The 21,905-nt window shown below is 40.6% G+C and overlaps 1 protein-coding gene across 6 annotated transcripts in view; it reads right to left on the minus strand.

Moving 5' to 3' along the window:
* The window catches only part of CORIN (corin, serine peptidase), a 167,263-nt gene that overhangs the window by 68,622 nt on the left and 76,736 nt on the right, over positions 1 to 21,905 (minus strand). For all 6 annotated transcript variants that reach the window (XM_075025355.1, XM_075025331.1, XM_075025366.1 and 3 more), the window contains exons 5-6: positions 20,242 to 20,423; positions 5,243 to 5,356 (exon numbers count right to left, since the gene is read on the minus strand). In XM_075025355.1, the coding sequence (XP_074881456.1) occupies positions 5,243 to 5,356; positions 20,242 to 20,423 (296 nt within the window). The remainder of the gene's footprint in view (positions 1 to 5,242; positions 5,357 to 20,241; positions 20,424 to 21,905) is intronic.

A 21,905-nucleotide genomic window follows, 5' to 3' on the forward strand; every position in this document is an offset into this window, starting at 1 on the left:
ATGCAGCCATCCAGGTCTCAGGCTGCCGCCTGTGCCAGAGCCTTTCACTGGTAACGGATGGCAGTATTGAGAACAGTTGTGTGAGGTGTAACCAAGTGGACGATCTGCTCAGCTTGGTGGCGGAGCTACAAGAGGAAGTAGAAAGGTTAAGGAGCATCAGGGAGTCTGAGGAGACAGACTGATGGAACCATGCTCTGTCCTCCCTGAGACAGAAACAAGAACAGCCATCAGAAAAAAAACATGATCAAGGGGATCCTGTATCCCCCCCTCACCAGGCAGAAGGCAGTAGCTTAAAGGAAAGGAGTGAATGGAGGCAAGTCCACACTCAGGGTGGCAGGCGAACCCTCTCCTTGCCCACGTCGCCTTCCCACGTGCCTCTGTACAACCGGTATGAGGCTCTGGATGTGGAAGGCCAGTCAATGGATGATGTGGATGATGGTCGATCTACACCAGAGGTATTGCCAAGGTCAGAAAGGCCTACCCTCTGTATCACGACCACCTCCACGAGGCAGAAAAGACAGGTTATAGTTGCAGGTGACTGCCTTCTGAGGGCAACAGAGAGTCCAATGTGCCAGACAGACCTTCCTTTTACAGAAGTCTCCTGCCTCCCTGGGGCCCAGATTAAGGACAACACTAGGAAACTTCCTAGCCTGGCATGGCCCTCAAACTATTACCCATTATTGCTTTTCCATGTGAGTGGTGATGAAGCTGCAATGTGTAGTCCAAGGGCGATCAAAAGAGACTTTAGGGCCTTGGGATGGTTGGTAAAGGAATCTGGACCACAGGTAATTATTTCCTCTATCCTTCCATTGCAGGCAGCAACACTGGAAGAAATAGACGGACCCAATCTAATACACGGCTCCATGTCTGCTGTGACTGTCATAATTTCAGGTTTTTCGATAATGGGATGGTTTACATGGCAACAGGCCTCCTGGCCTCAGATGGGATTCACCTTTCTCAAAGGGGGAAGAGGGTCTTTGCTCACAAGCTAGCAGGGCTCATTGACAGAGCTTTAAACTAGACTTGAAGGGGAGGGGGATAATATCAGGCTTGCCCATGACAAGCTGTGGGAAAACATACCAAGGTTAGAGGGATGGGGTGCCAGCAAGGGCCCTCAGCCTGCTGCTCTGAGATGTGCTGGGTACACTGAAGCACACTTGGAAGTCTTATGGAGACGAGCCAGGGGCTCCTGAAGTAATAGCAGTCAACAGGGGAACACTGGTGAAATACCTCAAAGGAATTAAGGTGTGTTCCTCTAAGGTGACACGGCCAACAGCCCAGCTGAAGTGCCTCTGCACCAACACATGCAGCATGGGCAACAAACAGGAGGGGTGGGCCACCATGCTGCTAGAAAGCTGCAACCTAGTTGCCATTACTGAAGCTTGGTGGACGAATCCCATGACTGGAGTGCAGCTATTGACGGCTACAGGCTGTTCAGAAGGGACAGGGGAAGAAGGAGGGGTGGAGGGGCTTCCCTCTACATCAAGAAATGGATAGATTGTGAAGAGCTGTCTCTGAATAATAGCCAAGAGCAGGTTGAAAGCTTATGGATAAGAATTAAGAGACCGAGGCAACAAAAGGAACCTGGTGGTTGGTGTCTACTACAGCCTGTCTGATCAAGGGGAGCCTATTGACAAAGCCTTCTTACTCCAGCTACAGGAGGCATCACGCTCACAGTCATCCTGCTGGGGGACTTCAATGACCCTGACATCTGCTAGAAAAGTAGCACAGTGAGCTACAGGCAAGCCGGGAGACTCCTGGAGTGCACTGAAGATAACTTCTTAAGCCAGGTAATAGACAGCCCTACCAGAGAGGATGCAGTACTGGACCTGATGGTCACCAACACAAGTGAGCTAATCAGTGACGTCAAGATTGGAGGCAGCCTGGGCTGCAGTGATCATGCACTGGTGGAGTTTGCAGTCCTGAGGGACGTGGGACAGGCGAAGAGTAAAGTCAGGACCCTGAATTTTAGGAAAGCAAAATTCCAGCTCTTCAAGGAGTTAGTCAATAGGACCCCCTGGGAAACTGCCCTCAGGGACAAGGGAGCACAACAAAGCTGGCAGATCTTTATGGACGCCTTCCATAGACCGCAAGAGGTCTCGATCCCCAGGTGTAAGAAATCAGGAAAGGACAGCAAGAGACTGGCATGGATGCGTCAAGACCTGCTGGTCAAACTGAAGGGCCAGAAGGAAATGCACAGGCAGTGGAAGCAGGGGCAGGTATCCTGGGAAGAGTATAGGGACACTGCCTGGTTGTGTAGGGATGGGGTCAGGAAGGCCAAGGTGCAGCTGGAGCTGAACTTGGCAAGGGACACAAAGAATAATAAGAAGAGCTTCTATAGATATGTCAGTCAGAAAAGGAAGGTCAAAGAAAGCATACCCCCCAATGAACACAACCGACAAACTGGTAACAACAGACAAGGAGAAGGCTAAGGTACTCAACAATTGGTTTTGCCTCAGTCTTCACTGTCAACCTCTCTTCCCACATCTCTCGAGTGGATGGACCACAAGACAGGGACTGGGGAAGCTAAGTCCCTCCCACTGTAAGACACGATGAGGTTCGTGACCACCTGAGGAACCTGAACACACCTAAGTCTATGGGACCTGATGAGATGCATCCCAGATTCCTGAGGGAACTGGCTGATGTAGTTGCCAAGTCACTCTCCATGATATTTGAAAAGTCATGGCAGTCAGGTGATGTCCCCCGTGACTGGAGAAAGGGAAATATTGCACCGATTTTTAAAAAGGGTAGAAAGGAGGACCCTGGGAACTACCGACCTGTCAGCCTCACCTCTGTGCCTGGGAAGATCATGGAACAGATCCTCTTAGAATCTATGCTAAGGCACATGGAGGACAATGAGGTAATTTGAGACAGCCAGCATGGCTTCACCAAGGGCAAGTCTTGCCTGAGCAACCTAGTGGCCTTCTGTGATGGAGTGACTACATCAGTGGACAAGGGAAGAGCTACAGGTGTCATCTATCTGGACTTCTGTAAGGCCTTTGACATAGTCCCCCCAACATTCTTCTCTCTAAATTGGAGAGATATGGATTTGATGGAGGGACTGTTCGGTGCATGACAAATTGGTTGGATGATCATAAGGTTATTGAGAACAGCCCTGTGGAGAAGGACTTGGGGGTACTGGTGGATGAAAAGCGGGACATGAGCCGGCAATGTGTGTTTGCAGCCCAGAAAGCCAACCATATCCTGGGCTGGATCAAAAGATGGCCAGCAGGTCAAGGGAGGTGATTCTCCCCCTCTGCTCTGGTGAGACCCCACCTGGAGTACTGTGTCCAGCTCTGGAGTCCTCAGCACAGGAAAGACATGGACCTGTTGGAGCAAGTCCAGAGTAGGGCCACAAAAATGATCAGAGGAGATGGAACACCTCTCCTATGAGGAAAGGCTGAGAGAGTTGGGGTTGTTCAGCCTGGAGGAGAGAAGGTTCCAGAGAAACCTTACTGCAGCCTTCCAGTACCTAAAGGGGGCTTATAAGAAAGATGGGGACAGACTTTTTAGTGGGATCTGTAGTGATTGGACAAAGGGTAATGGTTTTAAACTACAAGAGGGTAGATTCAGACTAGATATAAGGAAGACATTTTTTGTGATGAGGGTGGTGAAACACTGGAACAGGTTGCCCAGAGAAGTGGTAGATGCCCTATCCCTGGAAACATTCAAGGTCAGGTTGGACAGGGCTCTGAGCAATCTGATGTAGTTGAAGATGTCTCTGTTCATTGCAGGGGGGTTGGAACTAGATGACCTGTAAAGGTCCCTTCCAACCCAAACTATTCTATGATTCTATGAGGTGACTTAAGAATTTGAGAGGGGCAAGGACTGCAGGAAACACAGCATCTTTTGTCAGACAAGCTTTCAGGCAAATAAGTCCTCCTTCGGTTTTCTATTTGTGCTGTGTAACTCAAGAAGGTCTTATTTGACCTCCACCCCCTCTCCCCAACTCTTACCAAGTACCCTAATAAAATACATCCTCTGCCTATAAACTCTGTATCATTTAACAGACAGGCTTTCTTTCAAAGGTAATCTTAACTCATGAAATTTATAATGCTTGTTTTTTCAAGACATGCAATATTTTTATTCTTATATTACTAATTTCTTCTTTTCCCATTTCTAATGGAGCTTGAGAGCCATAGTCTCATAGGTATTTTTAAATTTTTTAGCTTACATTAAAAACTGAAGTTAACACTGACAGGAAAAATTCAAAGATAAAAACATACAATACTTTTTATGTAACAGAAATTATATCAACCTTCATTAAGTAAATTGTAGGCTATTAAAGGAAAAGCAAGCTCTAGCCTCATTCATATTGAGACCAGGAGGAAACTGCAGCCATCATTTATTCCTTGGAGTATCCCAGATAAAATCTATCAGCAACTTCCTTAAAAGCAGCTTTGTGCGTCTTGGAATGCCCAGGCTCTTAAATCACTAATAAGAACAAATCTTTTGAGGTGAGTCTAAACTGCACAGTTTGGAACTCAACCCCAGGTCTGACATTTTCCAAAGTCTAAATGCACAGCACTGTTTTGTGGCATCATGTCCTACCTTAGTTCCTATTTAGCCATTGTTCCACATTTTCCTTTTTTCTTTCATTTTTTTTTCCTTTTCATTGTATTCCTACTGTACATTTGCTCAGCTTTTCTAAAGGTATTAGTAGTCCAAGGATGTTTTTGTCAACAAAGAAAAACACATAGGAACTCTAAAGATATACACTAGCACAGAGAAATAAATAAGAAATTAAGATATTAAGCATGTATATTCATTTTTCTTTTCTACTGCACCATATACTGGGATTTATTTAAATAAACCACATCCAGGGTTGAGGCCAAGAGAACTTTCTAAACAGATGGTTGTACATTTGCTGTAAAATCAATGCCAAGGACTAGGAAAAAGATACAACTAACAGTCTTCAGCTTATTATCAGAAGTGCTCTTCTGATGCATGCTATTGTTTAAAAAAAAAAAAATGCCCCAAAATACTTCTGATTTCCACATGGCTCCTTGCAGAAATCTTAGAATCTGCTTCCAGGCATAAAATTTGATAGATCAAAAACACATGCTGTGGCCAGAGTGAGCAAGGGTAAACACATTCAATGGCAACTGTGAGAGTCCAAATGTCAGTATACACAAATACTATGAAAAGCTCCTATCCTGTACCAATAGCCTTCTTTATTTTTTAGGTTTCCCTGAATGGATTCAGTGCTTCAATGGAACACTGCAAGGTTTAAGAAACTTACTGCAATGGACCTCATCACTCCAATCATCACAGTCATTGTAGCCATTACACTGCAGTTTTCCTGGGATGCAGATCCCACTGGCACACAAGAAACTCTCCTCTCCTCCACACAGTGCTGGAAAAGAGAAAAAAAGAAAGAATGCATGTTAAACTTTTCAGCCTAAGAAGAAATAAGCAGAAATGAAAGATAGTTAGAACAATGAGTCTTCACTGATGCACTTAAGCAACAAACCCCACATTAATCAAACTCAAGCAAGTACAAACTGGGATTTTCATCTGAGTTAATCAGTGAGCTTCAATCTGCCATTACCTCTAAAAAGCAGCTGCACAGACTAACTGTTAAAAACTGACCTTAGGATAGGATTAAACAAGCTCTCTTTTTCTCCATTAAATAGATGCATCAGATTAAATATCCAACTAAAGTTACAATAAATGGATCTTCCCAGCCTAGGCGTTCAGGAGAAGACTACCAGGTTGCGACTTAACAGTTTCATAGCACAAACACCTTTCTAGAGAGGAAGGATTCCTCAAACATTCTTGTAACTCCCTGAATACCAGAAGACAGTAATCATTGCTATTTGATATATGGGGAACTGAGGTACCTAAAGAGACAAAAAAAGCCCTAGAGCTTTAGGTATCCCATCGGAGATACCTTGCGGGGCCATTATGTTCAGAGTGAGGGAACTCATAACACCTTCCCATTCAAGTCCTTCAAGGCACTTAAAATTTAGAGATGCAGATCACCATTAATTTGTTTACACCTTAGTCCATGCAATTGTTTTGGGTTTGTGTGGTGGGGTTTTGATAGTGGGGGAGGGGGCTACAGGGGTGGCTGCTGTGAGAAGCTGCTCGAAGCTTCCCCAGCTCCAGGTAGGACCCACCTCTGGCCAAGGCTGAGCCCATTAGCGATGGTGGTAGCGCCTCTGGGAGAACAGATTTAAGAAGGGAAACCTGCAGTGGGGAGGAGATTGGAATGTGAGAGGAACTCCTCTGCAGACACCGAGGTCAGTGAGGAAGGAGGGGAGGAGGTGCGCCGGAGGAGGGGATGCCCCTGCAGCCCTGGTGAGACGGCAGGCTGTGTCCCCCAGCCCACGGAGGGGAGCGGAGGCCCACCTGCAGCCCGGGGAGGTGCCCACGCCGGAGCAGGGGGATGCCCCCCAAGATGGCCGTGACTCCATGGGAAAGCCCACGCTGGAGCAGTTTGTGACTGAACAACTGCAGCCTGTGGGAAGGGACCCACACTGGAGCAGGGGACTAGTGAGGAGTCCTCCTCCCCCTGAGGAGGAAGGAGCGGCAGAGACAACCTGTGATGAACTGACCCCAACCCGCATTCCCTGTCCCCATGTGCCGCTGATGGGGAGGAGGTAGAGAAAACCAGGAGTGGAGTTGAGCCAGAAAGGAGGGAGGGGTGGGGAGAAGGTGTTTTAAGATTCGGTTTTACTTTTCATTATCCTTGCTTTGATTTGATTTGTAGTATATTAAATTGATTTTGTTTTTTTCCCCAAGTTGAGTCTGGTTTTTGTCCATGACTATAATTGGTGAGTGATCCCTCCCTGTCCTTGTCTCGACCCATGAGCCTTTTTTTATACTTTCTCCTCCTCATCACACCAGGGGGTGGGGGGGAGGAGTGAGCAATCAGCTTTGTGAACAGCAATGGAGACCAAACTTCCAAGCCTTTGCTTTAAAAAACACTGACTGAGAAAAATCCCTGTAAAGCATACAGACAGGGAAAGATATCAAGCGAAAATTACATGGGGATGCAAAGTAAAGATGTCAAGCAGAAAAGCAAATATTCAGTACAGAACCTGGTTATTGGTTTGGGGTTTTGTTTTTTTGTTTGTTTTTTTTTTCAAAAGCCACAGTTAACAGTCAGGCTACTCAACAAAGCTAAACAAAACAGAAAGTTCCACCTCCAGTAAAGGATCAGCAAAAAACCCCAGTAACTTTACTTTAAGCGTATATATCTGAAATGAGAAACAGCTTTCAGAGATCGAGGAGAAAAATCCTGTCACTTTGCGACTGTAAAGTTATTAAATGTATCCATGTGTAAGAACAGCAAGTTTGAAGAATAAAATCTCATGGAAGTTCAAAATTCTACTCATAGAAATTCCACTGTAATTCAAACTTTGTATCCAAGTTTGCCAAGAACAATAAAGATCTCTAATTGTAGCTTTCAAACTTTACCACAATGCAAATCACAGTTATGAAAAAACATCAGTTTCAGCAGCAGCAGCTATAGAATCTCTTCCTCCATTAACATCATTTTGCACCTGATCACAACATAGCTCCCTATTTCTCATTTTAAAATGCCTAAATGTGCATTTTTCTGATTCCTATAGGAGAATACAGTTCCTATTTCTTCTCCCTTTATTCTCTGAACCTGATGCTTAACATCTTAAGTCTGGAAAGTATATTTGTAATCTCCATCTCAAAAGCAAAAAAATGCATATTGAGTATTCTCATCATAGTTTTGTATTCCTCATAACTTGTCTACCAACAAGTATATTCATGCAGAATACAGTTTAAAATTAAATTAAGGAAAAATAACCAAAATCTAATGATGTAATTTTTAATAGCATGAGCTTTTATGACCTCAGTTTGGTACTGCATAAATGATAGCACAAAGGTAACACACTACATAAATTTCAGATTAAGCCATTAATAAATCAATGACCATGATGATGTTTGTGTCAACATTTTACTTGGTGCTGCACTCAGTAGAATTCCTAGTATAAGGAATTAATCCTTAACAGTGAAGTACTAACCACAAGAATGTGTTGATTAAGCACATTTTGGGGCAAACAGAAACTGAGATTAAGTGAAGGATCGGTCCTAAACTCACACACTGCTAATGTCCCATTTAAACTCCTCTTTCTGGAGCAAACATTGCACTTACAAAAGAAGGGAAAGTTCTTTTTAATCTCTTCCAACAAAACAGTCTGTTGTGAAGTAACCCAGAGCATACAAGTAATCTCATTTTATATGTCTTCAGAAGAATAGAAATATAAAAATGAAACAAAATGGAAAGCAAAGTAGTACTGATGAAATCTGACAGTGTGTCATAAAGCATGCATATACACTTTAAAGATATAAAAGATGAAAGGTAGAAAGAGATGAGAAACATGAACTAATAATTATTGACTTTCTATGCTGCTACATCAATTTTTATTTGTTTTATTTGGTTGTTAAGCCATACTGTTTCATAGAATTTCAGGAATTCATTATTTAGTGATGTATCTTTTGATTTTAATAAGTGTATCATAAAAGAAAAGTTGATAAAAACTTTTTTCTTAAAATCTCGAACATATGGCTTTTATCTCACAGTGGTTTAGACTGCAGGGTAGCAAGTATTATGCCTCTCTTTCTCCCACATGTAAAAAGCTGAAGGATAGGAGGCCCAAGTGAGTTGTCCAATGACAAGGAACCAGGTGAACAATTCAAAGTGGTTTATAGCAGTGTATTCCTAAAACTCCAAACCTAAATCAGAAGAAAAAAAAGTTTATCTCCCTGTTCTGACACAGTAAGCCTCTTACTTCTTGAAGCATGCTGGTCTTCACAAGTCTCTTATTGGGAATTTTGGCTGTTGGTGGGAGACCAGTATCCTTCAGCCCTGCTGTTGCCCTTCACTTTGGCAAGGGACAGTTTGTCAGTCTTCGTGTTAGTCTAATACCTTTCTCTCTTCTCACTCTCTCGAAGCACTTCCAATGATGACCAGGACCCTTTCTAGACCTAAGCCTGAAATCTCCACAGTTTTGTACTATTCCTCAGTTGTGTTGGTTTTCTTTTCACTGCTGTCCTTAATCTGCAGCTACCAGGTACAACCTACAGCCTAGAATACAGCTTTTTGTCATTCTTTTGCATTCTTGAATCCACCAGTACCACCTGCCCATAGCGACTGTCAGAGCCACGAGTGCACCAATAAGCCTTGAATGGCCCTGACCAGCCTCACCTGGGACCCACACCCTGCCCATGGGCTCAAGCCCCCCCTGAGCACTGCTGTAGGCACAGCCTTATATTCAGCTCCAGCTCCTGGACGGATCCCTCATATATACACCGTAGCTGGTCTGCAGCCCTCACTTTGGCCCCGGTTCCTAGGTGGGCTTGGAGCCATACTGGAGCCTTGTCACCAGACCTGACTCTGGTCCCACCTCCTGACTGGGCTCTCTGGCTGGACCCTGGACCTGGTTCATCACTTTGCCATGTCTGAGGCCAGCTCTGCCTGCTGCATTCAGGCTCTGCATGCCAGCACAGCCTGACCTCAGCTCCCAGCTTGCCTGCCCGGAGGGAGCAGCCCCGCTCCTGCTGCTCCCTGATGGTGACCTCAGGTCCTTGGCTGTTGGGTTACAGCAGGCTGATCGCTCAGCCTGGCTCCCTGTGGTGCCTTATTTCTGTTCGTCTGATACTACCTGACAGTCAAAGACATATCTCAAGTTCCAACTGCTGTTTGATGCCTCTGGCCAGCTATATTAGAAAAATAATGTGATATTGACAGGCACGTATTCCTTGTCCTCGGTTCTCCATTATTCTTTCAGTTATCCCAGATGCCACCTCTGCCTTTCCAAGACTTCACAGTACACATGGAAGACATCTTTCATCGCAAAAGTAGTGTACCCGTTGTCCCTGCGCAGCATGTAAGGTATGCCACCATCTGCAAAGCGAGCATCCACTTTCTTGAAAACTACACTTTCCTGAGCACTCTCCAAATAACCCAACTCCTAGACATCAGAATATTAATAACTAGTTTGTTCCCTTCTTTAAAAGTGAACAGTCATGTTTTGACATCCAGAAGGATTTTCAGTAGGGTGCAAAATCACCTTCTGTTGTCAGTATATTATGATTTTCACAGTTGCGAAGTATTATCTATCTCATGATAACTGCTCTTAAATCTGATGGAAATACCACTGCCTCATTTTAAGGAAAATCACACCTGAAAATACAGCTAATATTCCCTTACACAGTACAAGCTTCCATCGTCCTTTTCCCTAAAATTCTTTCTTTTCTATTTTCTGATTTATAAAACTTCCCCATTATTTTGTGGTTCAAGAGCAGACAGAAAATTTCTTTGAAAAACTCATTATTTCCCCTAGTAAAACTGAATTTTGTGCCTTGTCTTATTAAATACCATAAGCTTGACTTGAATTTCAATAGCGAAAAAAATGAGCTACTTGCAAAAATTCCATACGTGATCTTATTTGTTGAAGATAAGCTGATCTATAAAAGCACTATAAAGCAACGCCATAAAAAAAAAGCCTAGACAAGGCAAGATGTTCTTACGGAATAAGGAATCTTTTAGGTTTTCCAGAGATAAAGGTTCTCTTCCCAGCTCTGCTGCAAACTATTTGCATCACCTTGGACAATTCAGGCAATCTGTGCCTTAGCTCTATACCTATAAAAAGATGAAAAAACTTATCTGTTTTCTTGGGCTCTTTGATGAGAAAAATCATTAGCCTCAGTACTACAGAGTTGATGCTGCAGGAGTCTTATGAACTTATTTTCACACCAGTGAGTTGATAGTCAAGATTTCCCACAGGAATTGAATTTTGGGATACATTAGGATAGCTCTCAGAGTAACATCACTGAATGCAAGAAGGTCAAGAGGAAAACCTGAAAGATAAATCTCAATGGAAACAATACCATTTTTGAGATAGAACAATGCCATTTAAAATTGCCATGTAGTGAACATGCCATTTTAAAAGATCTCAACAGGCAGTCATGAAAAGACTATTACACCTGTTAAATCTGCCCTTGGGACTAAAGAAGGACCTTTAATGTGCCCACAAAAAAATATCATCATCATTTCTGCTCACTATCAGCCCTTCTCTATAGCAACATGGTATTCTTCACAATTTGCCAAACCACTAGGTGCACAGTGGATGCTGTGATGTACCACTGACACCGGACATGCCTAAACATGCAGAGTGTGTTTTTCAAAAATGACAAATAGCTCCAGCTTGCACTGACTGCAAGTGCAATTAATCATCCAGATTTCCAATTTTATTTGTGGTCCTGGCACAGCAGTCCTTTCTATTGCTTTATGGCAATGGATACACACACACACACACTCAGCACCTTCATTTTTACTCTCAACTTTTTGCAGCAGAGGATTATTTGTTTTTCAACATTATTTACATGCTTTTCCAAGCCTGAAATATTATTTTATCATCCCCAAGAAACAGGGCAATCTTAATCAACTGACACACACATCCTTGTACGAAAAACGTGTTTGTAATAAAAACTTATGTGAATAATTTCAAAATCTTTTCTATTACTTTCCCAGGTGTACTCTGCACTTGGGCAGCACATGATCTTCATTTTCCAATAAAAACATTATTTTCCAGTTGTGTAATGGGGCCATGGTTATTGCAGTGAAAGCTGCCTATGGAATATATTTTAACGAAGGTTTCTAACTTTACAGAAAGGTGCCCAAAATACGTAAGGGACTTTAAAATCAAATTTTTCAACTAGTGTGTGCCATTTAATGTTTATGACTCTTAATCAGAAGCCAGGTAGGGCAAAACCACCAGCACCATCCTTTTGCACATCCCTATAATGTGCTCCTCAGGAGGTTCCCTCACTACTCACCGTGTGCTTGGACATGTTTCCTAACTTCTAACTGAAGAGTTACAGCCTCACCTCTATTCTATCATTTTTGGAAGGGTATCACAAACAGCAAAAAATATGCTAGTCTTAACAGCAACATAAGATTAGATAGCATTCACATTCTTATTTTACAGGGGAAAAAAATGAGGCATAGAGATATTAAGGTGAAAATTATAAGTAACAATGAATACTAACTTCAGTTGCCTAACCTAAGACACATCAGTATGTGATTTTTTTTTTCTGGAGAGTAAAGACTCTGATGTTATTTTACATGTTCAAAGAATAATTCCTATTACCTTTACTTGTAGCTGCAAGAGCATGCTCCAACTGCAAATAAATCCCAGCTATACAAATGAAGAGTCCAGTTAATTGGAAGTATACAAAGAACAGCTGAGAAAATTTTGATTCCACTGCTTTGCCCAACATTACACATGGTCTCTGCAATAGTGACAGAGAAAGAATCTCATTCTATATTAAAACATCACGGTTTTTTTATCATGAGCTGATCTTTTTATTTCTCCACTTTCCCTGCCTTACGCACTGCACTTTCCAATTGCTACAATCAGTAAACCCTACAGGGGGCCCTAGAAACAATAGCCTTCCTCAGTATGGGCTCTAGTTCCCTGTAGACCAGTGTTTATCCCACAGATGATGACGTAAGGTAAAAATAGAATATGATAACATAATCAAAAGATTGTAATTCATCATACAAGAAAGGCTGTTTGAGGTTGGAAGGCAACTTTAACTGACTTGGAAATCTTACATTCTTCTAACTTGGGCTTTTATGCAACTCCCTGCATGTTCAAAGAAGAAAACAGCATAAATAGATCAAAAAGAACCATTAAAGGAACCATCTTGATTTGCTTACAGATCTCCACCAGTACAGATCTTCACTGGTACTAAGACAGCAACAGTATTTGACTTCTACCTTCTGTGTGAATATGCCAATTTGGCCTGGGAGAACAAAGGTAAAAAACAAAGGATACTTATCTGACCATTTTTCCTACAGATCAGAAGCGCAAAGGTCCTGGAGTCCCATATTAATTTCTGATCTGTGAGTAAAAGTGTGTTCAAACACTTATAAATCATTCTGACTCTCCCTTCCTAATACATCTCATATCCTATTCTGCTCCTATCCATTCTGATTTCCATCCTAATCCCCTTCTCCATTTCTTTTTACTTAAAGTGAGCATCTTCCTATTTATCTTGTATGTTATATGCAAACAAGAGGAAGAATGAAATCAGTTTTCCTTCTCTCAGTTTTAGCACCCAGCAGTAGTCAGAAGGAATTTTAAGAAAAATTAATCTCACCTCTTGCACTCTTCTGATAGGTGATGACTGGATGTGTTTGGTCCAGTCAGTGCAGTGTTCAGGGCAAGGAGAGCACACACACCGTGAACAGTACCTCCAATGAATGTAATTTCTGATTTCTACTGAGCTTGCGCAAGAAGTTTTCAGAAGGTTGACAATTTGATTATACCTCCAAAGATCAGATTTTAATGGAAATTATAAAAGCCTTGTCTTATGCTGTAAAACAAACACTTTTGTTGAATGTTAAGTTTCGATATTTGATCTGAAACCTAGAGGACTTAGATATGCAACCATTTATAAGACTTTCTTCAACACAGGTGAACAGTTGCATACTCAGAAATGCTGAGACTGTTTGAAACAAAGCAGCAGAAGAAGAAGAAATAAAGCCTAAAATAGATGTCTGAAGTAAAAAAATTATGGACCATTCCACTCAAATTTGCCAAAATTATCAAAAATTGTAAAGGTGTTATTATAAAGGAATGTGCTGGGAAATGTTAATTACTGATACCTCTGTCAATAATTCACACATTTATTAATATAATCATGCAAATATTCACACACCCAGACTCCTGAAGAAGAAACAATGTTACGTAAAAGGAACCCAAAGAAAATGGAAGCAATCTTTGTTGATAGAGAAACTTGCTTGGTTTAAACCTTCCCCAGAAAGGTTTACAGTCTGGAAAAGCTTCCAAAATCCCTGACTAAACACCACTGGTGGCAAAAAGTGCTTTATTTTACCTGCATCTGGTGTACTATCAAAAGTGTCTCTGAGGAGCCAAGACCATTTATGTGCTGTACTTCCCAGCTAGATTACTGGAATGCCATCTATGGAACATGATGCAGGCACGTCCCTGGAAAGCATAGCACGTCCCCCAGATAGCACAGACTGAAATAAACATTATTCGATGGTCCTCAAGATTGGTGTCTCGTTGCATTTCAAGGTATAGCAACAGATAAAGCACTGTATATCTGTGAAAAGTGCTGCTAATTTTTTTTCCAAAGTGAAGAGGAGGCAACATTCACTGTCTAATGCTATGAAAGAACTAGGCAGTATCAAATAAAATTGCTTTTAAAACAATCAAAAGGTGGTACTCTTCATAAAATGCATAGATAAGCTGTAACACTTTGCAACAGGATACTACGGATGCTAAAATGTACATAGATCCATGAAACAAAGGGACACATCAATAGAATAAAAACCTATGGTGGGTCACAAATTACAGAAAAGTCCTTGAATCTCAAACAGATGGAAAATGCAGGAGTATTTTGGAAAAGTATTGCCACATAGTCTTGCCCTGTTCTCCTATTCTTCTCTGGGCATCTGATTTTGGCAGCTTTTGGAGTTAGCATTACAAGATAGATGGACTTTTTGTCTGACTCAATACAGTCACAATAGCACAGCAGGACACAGAGGAATCCCTGTATTCTCTTGCCTGCAAATTTTCATCACCTGCTCCCTATACCCTATGTACCCTGTGGTACAATGTATGCATCTTGTAGCTGTCAATTCTAGAAAGTTTTGATACTAAGATCACGATCACAGAATTGGGAAAGTTGGCAACTCCTTCCCCCAGGAAACTGTCCATTTCTCTATGTCCTTATGATGCAAAACCCTGTGGGAAAAAGAACACAAAAGACCTTTCTCTTCCACTCAAGTGAAGTGGTCTAAAAAGGCCACATAGGAAACTCCATGCTGGAAAAGAAACAGGCAAAGAACAGGAAGGCAGGCAGAGATAAACGGTGGGGGAGGCAGAATGGGAGAATAAACAAAATCAAAGGACATAATAAAATATAATGCAGAGTCAACAGAAGTAAAGAACAAGTGCTTGGGGGAAACAGTTTTTTCAACTGTGAATGTTCCCTCACATGAAACACCACCACAATCCTGAAAAACATTTTGTCTTCCTCAAAAAATTATTCCACTATGGCTGTTTTTGCAGCTGGTCAGTATCAATGTTATTCATACATAGATCATCTCTCTCTTCTTTTCACTGCATTAAGTGAATGCAAGGGCGCAAAAGAAAGATAATGTCTTCCTGATTTTAAAAGCTTTTTCTCAAATAAATACTGTATTGGATGTGTATAATTAGCTTCATATTGCCAACAGAAAAATAAATACCTGGCTGTAACCAGATACTGCTTTTGAATCTCTGCTCAAAGGTATTCCTCAAAGACAAATTAATACCAAAAATCCTGGTGAAAAATCCTGGAAGATAAACTGAGCACCATGGAGTATCAGAACAATTTTTATTGGCGTTTTATTCTTGGAACAAAACAAAACAAGATCTGCATTAGTTAAGCATATTTGGTTAAGAACATTAGTAGTTTCCTTGTATATATTATATTAATTTTCTTGAGTATTTTCTGTATTGTTTGCACTATTGCAGCTTATGCAGGACAAGATAATGTATGATGACAGCCACTAGAAGAAAGTTTGAACTGTTTGGCTGAGTTACTGCAAAATTCAAAGCTAAACTTGGGTAAAGGTAATGCTTTATAAGAGAGAAATACTGCTAAAGTCTATAGTTGTGGTGTTAATACATCTATTAACTATTTGTTTCTACAGTATCTTAAAATGTTATACATTAACTGTTAATGACTATTGCTGATATTCTTAATGTGGTGCTCCAATTAGATGCTTCTTATCCAGCTTAAAACAGGCTAAGAGCTCCTGTGGTGGGATCTTCAAACAGCTGAAAAAGCTCACTCCAATTATACACGCATTTAACTCTACCATGCCCTTGAACATGGCAGGCCATTTATCAACATGTACAAAAATTTATTTCTGTTTTGGCCAAGAAGGGAGATTATCCGGATTACCAGCAATGGTTTTCCTGTTCACCAAATACTATAACTTTTCTAAGCAGAAAAAAATTAATTAAAAGACTGTATCCAACTGAAAAACCGCTGCAATAGCCACTGAGTAAAAAGTTCACAAAGATTTATTTGTCTTAGAGAACAGAAAAGGTCTGTGATACTTACAATTTAATTCTACTTATAATGTCATGTGTTACTTATACACATACGTACTCACTTTCGTTTCTTTTCATGATTCCTTTTTTTTGTTCATTGCTTTTTACAGATTTAAAGTTTAACTACTAACTGGAAAACATATGTATTTGTAGTATATAGGAATTATTATAATACCCAGAAACCATTACAGCATGTACAGTCCCTTTCTCATATTGTTCAGAAAAAACCCAAAGAAAATAGAAATAGTTTTTAAGAAACTAACATGAAGAAAAAAAAAAGTAAGTTAATGTCTCCATTAAATCCGAGTCAGGAATAAAATCCGTAACATTCACTCCAATAGGAATGAAACTGTGATCACAGGAGGATTTGCAATAAAAGGTACCTGAAAAAAAAGTACTTTCATATCGTTAACTTTCACTACTTGAAACATTGTAAAAAAATTCTGTGGAGAGATAAAATCTCCTCAGACAAAACTGTAAATTTGTTCTTGGAAAAAAGGATACGAAAAATATTTTCATGATTTGGCACAACTGATAGCTATTTAAAAACAGTTTCTTGCTGGAAAAAAGGTCTTACTGTTTTTTGTCATATACTTTTTTGTACCTTTAAGAACAAACAGTATAAATAATATGCCACATAACAATGCAATAGAATTTACATTCTGTATTTAAATTTTAATGTACTATGTCTTTCATATAACTTAAATAGTATTATTTATTACAAATCTCATGGCTATGAAGTGCAGTTCAGGCCTCTTGTGCATCATCTTTTAACAGAAACAGACATTCATAATGCCGCTTTAGTAATAACACAAAAGTGAACATTGTCCAACAGTTCCATACTGTCGCTTACACAGTTTTGCTGTATAGAAAGCAGAAGCATCACATGCACTGCTGCTTTTGAAAGCATTTTACCATTCAAATTAACTGAAAAAAAATTTCAGGGCTCTTGTGAGAGTTTCACATTAATGTAAGCCAGCTCATTGTGTTGCTTTACTTCTCATTCAAGCTACTGTGGGGTTTTTTTCCAGTTTTAACAGTATCAGCTATGTTAGCTCAAAGCAAATAAAATAACAGAAAAACACAGTAACAGCTGAAAGAAAGTAAAACAGAGCTGGAATATTTCTGTGAGTAAAGATAGGTAGAGCAGCCCCAGGAAGGTTTCTGAGATTTCTCCCCACCTTGAATGCATTACTGGATTCATGTGAATGAATGATGACTGATGATGCTTCCCCCTCATTCCCTTACATGCTCACAACTCATTAGAACTGTGAAACCAGTTCAGCCATCTATCTTAAATCTCAACAGCTGGATTCCTGAAACTATTTTCAGAGTAGCTGATTTTCTCACCTACTGGGTATTCACTTGTCACTTGTGTGAAAGGATATTAACCTGACTGATGCAGCCCTGTCTACAGAACTGCACCTTTGTGACTCATTTTGTACACTTGGATGGTTCTATTATAATGGCACGTGGCTCAGATTTTCCAGTATGTTCAGTACATCTGTGGTCACATCAGGAATGTATGTCATAAGAGTTTCTCCACAATGGTAACATGCACTCAATTTGCAAAGCCTGTGGAGGAAAAATCTAGACAAAGAGACAAATATCAGCAGTGACACATGAACACATATATGTCCACTAGATAATCCCAATTCTAACTAATAAACATTTTTCAGGAAAGCTGGTAATTGCCCCAGGATAAAATGCTCTAGATTCTAACTAGAAGATAAGTCAAACACACATTCTCCAACAGAGCCTGGAAAGGCATGTGAGGTTCAAAGATTTTTTGGAAAAAAAAAAAAAGAAAAAAAAATTAAAAGTTTAGCTATCTAGATTTGGTGGGACTTTTGAACACTACAGCCAGCTATAATTTGTCAAAATTTAATAGGCATATTTATATCGTACCTTGTATTCAGTCTGTGTAGCACACATGCATGAAACCTGGTTCTCTAACACCCTATTGCTTTTTCAGAATTATACCTCATTCTGTGCCCAGTATGAGCATGCTCAATTAATATGCTAGTGACTCACTGCTCATTGCTAGTTACTCTCATTGTTCAATGTACAACCCCTTACCATACTTACGTATTTATGCTACAGCCTCTTACCGTGCTATTTGAACTTGCCATGAAGACAAAATTATTGTATTCCTAATTCCTATGATGTTCATCACTATGATACCAAAGGCATCAACACACATATGGTTACAATGTCCCTGTGAGCTAAAAGGACAGTTTTATTCCCATTTTACAAAGGGAAGGTGAGGCATGGAAAAAAAATACGCATTTTTATAATTACTTGCTTATGGTTCCCATTTGGAGAGATCCATTAGACCTAATTTTTCTGCATATTTAGCATATATTTATGTCATATGGTTAAAACACAGTTCCCAGTGGCTTTCACTACAGCAACTTGCCCAAAATCCCATAGAAACCCTACAAAAGACTTGTGGATAGTATCCAGTTTTCCTGGAAAGCATTCAACTGCCTTCAACAAGACACAATCCATTTTTGTGTATTTCCCCACCTCAGCCATTACAAATGTTCCCACAGGTGAATGTAGGTATAGACAACAGCCTCCTTTACTTCATGACCCCTCAAAACATGCCTTAACAGATGGAGAGAATCCAACTGCTAAAAAGAATTGGTCCAGTAATTTAAGGCTATATTATTATGCATACTCAGAAAGTGCAAGGAGATAACCCAGGATATACAAACAATCTTAACTGTAGCATTAACTAACATTCAAAAATATACTGTTCAACCTCCTGATCTTTTAAAGTAGTTTTGAGTGTGTAACTTCTTAGGTTTTTTAAACAAAATGAAAAAAAATTTTCATCATATCACTTCCTGTTTATTGTCACCCAGAACTCATTAACAAAGATAGAACGCACAGATGGACCATATGAGCCTCTGTCACTTAGGCTCATGCGATGATGCCTATCAACAGCAAAGCCTCAGATGCCAGCAAGAGAACTCCAGCAATGGGGTCAATAAGAAAAAAGAGTCAGGCTTGCTGCTCAGTGTGCCCAGGTGGCCAAGGCAGCCATCGGCATCCTGGCCTGTATCAGAAATAGTGTGGCCAGCAGGAGCAGGGAGGTGGTTGTTCCCCTGTACACCTGGCACTGGTGAGGCCGCACCTCGAGTCCTGTGTTCAGTTTTGGGCCCCTCTCTACAGGAAAGACATGGAGGTGCTGGAGCGTGTTCAGAGAAGGGCAACCAAGTTGGTGAGGGGCCTGGAGCACAAGTCTTATGAGGGAACTGGGGTTATTTAGTCTGGAGGAAAGGAGGTTGAGGGGAGACCTTATCACTCTCTACAACTACCTGAAAGGAGGTTGTAGCAAGGTGGGTGTTGGTCTCTTCTCCCAAGTGACAAGCCATAGGACAAGAGGAAACGGCCTCAAGTTGTGGCAGGGAAGGTTTAGATTGGATAGTAGGAAAAATTTCCTCACCGAAAGGGTTGTCAAGCATTGGAACAGGCTGCCCAGGGAAGTGGTTGAGTCACCATTCCTGGAGGTATTTAAAAGACATGTAGATGTGGTGCCTAGGGACATGGTTTAGTGGTGGACTTGGCAGTGTTAGGTTAACAGTTGGAGCGGATGATCTTAAGGATCTTTTCCAACCTAAATGATTCTATGATTCTATGAGTGGATGTAAACAAACCACAATTTTTGAAAAGTTTACCTCTCAATCAGTTCTGGGCTCATTTTTACAGCAAGGAAAAAGGAGATACACTTGAAATTTGGCCTGTGTATCAGGTTCCCGCTGCAAGTAACAATACTGTATTTACCAGAACTTAGCAAAGAAAAAATCAGCAGAACAGTTTTAAAGGGCACATTACTTTTCGCCTACCTTCTTTCCTTGAAACAGCTCAGAATTTTTGATGCAAAACAAAAAAGCCTCAAATCAATCCAAGTCCAAAAAAAATTCAGCCTAAACAATTAAAGCACAGCAAAACTATAACCAACTGACAACCAGACTATCACAGTAATGTGAAGGAACATAACAGAACCAGAAATAATAATTTCACCCCAGAGCTTTTCCTACACAATAAAAAATACATCATTAAATAGGAACTCACAAACACAATGTAACAGTTAAGAATGGAAACATACACTGCTTTCCTTTTCCTTGGTGTGGTGAGAAGCATAGCCTTATAGTGGTGTCATTTTCAGTTTCATTTTGGAATTGAGAGCACTTCAGGAATTCTGGCCAAGAAGCATTTACCATACCCAGCACTGGTTCACAGCCTTCTTTTGCTGCCTCACAAAATGTCCTGCAGGGCAAGAGGCCTCGACTGGAGAAAAGAGACAAAGAACAAAAATACAAAGGACCATTAGTCTAGTAGATTGTGAAAAAATTTTAAAAAGAGAAAAAAATAATAATGAACACTTTTGAAGAATTTTACATTCTACAGAGCTAAACCAAAAAGGTGCAAAATCTTCATTATTCATTGAAGGTGTCATCAGCTCTGGCTTTTGGGCTAAATTTAAGCCCAAATCAAGCTCAGAACAGTTTGTAAGTTCAAGTCTGTGCAAGATGAAGCTGAGATTTCATCAACAGTTGAACCAATATAATGGTGTAGTGACACCACACAGGAGAAAGACTGCTTCTTCATCCTCTCCTTCTTCCCCACAATGGGGCAGACCTACCCCTCTAAGACTTCGGCAAACACTTTCATGAACTTATAAAAAAATCATTAACTTTGAAAAAAAAGTTTTCATGTTTTTGACTGGGTAAGTCTTCTGACAACTTAAGTGTGCTGAATCTGCTCATGGAGAAAACCAACAATCACCAGACATAACTTGTAGGAACCCACAGTGGAGAGGACTATATCACCCCCTTTTAGCATTTATGAGCTCTTACACTATTTCCCCTGAGCAGTCAAAACATACTGAGTGTCAGGTCAAATGCAATAAATACCAACATGACTTGAATTGTATTTGTTTTAAGAAAAGCACTATAAATTAGCAATTTTAAAAGTATAACATCTTCAGATGCAGCATACTTGTCCATTTCTTATTCTGAGATATAAACCTGCGTATGTATTTTTTCTTTATTCTTCTTTTACATGTACATAGGAAAACCAGTTAAAATAGATAGCTATGAACTGTCTCCAGGTCTACATCATTAGGGTCAACAAAGTCAAGCAAAAAATATAGAAAATCTATTAACATATTTACTGTAGATCTGGAAAAGGATAAAAAAAGTAAAGTTATAAGATTACAGGTAACACAATGCTAGCCAAGTTACTCAAGATTTGAAAAGACAAGAAATTTCAAAGACGACTCAGCCAAGTTAGTTGATATGTGGCAGCTGTAATTCAGGATAGGCAGTGTAATGCACACAAGGAAGGAATAACTAAACATCCACACATACAGCTCTCTGCTTTACTGCCAACTTCCACTAACCTTTTATCTCTAAACCATTTTGGTGGAGCAGAGGAAAAGCTCTAGCACAGTGAACATTAGTCTTAGCTATAAAGAACTGCTCAATGCCTTTCCCAGCAAGGATCGGCACGATCTGTGAGAGCACTTCATTACCTGACAGAGCTGTCAAACAGACTGACATAAGCTATCACTGGAGCACAATGGAGGAAAGCCTCTCAGTAAGCAAGTGCAATTGCATCTGAAAGTCCACACACACAAGTAATACAGCCCAAATGAGACACACTGCCTGCCTTTACAAATACTTCTCTCATCCATATGACTGGTAAGTCAAAAAGACCCAGCTCTTCTTGCTGGAAAGCAGAAGCACTAACACAGCTAGATGGTGGCAT

Source organism: Buteo buteo, chromosome 1 (genome assembly GCF_964188355.1).
Source record: "Buteo buteo chromosome 1, bButBut1.hap1.1, whole genome shotgun sequence".
NCBI classification, from domain to species: Eukaryota; Metazoa; Chordata; class Aves; order Accipitriformes; family Accipitridae; genus Buteo; species Buteo buteo.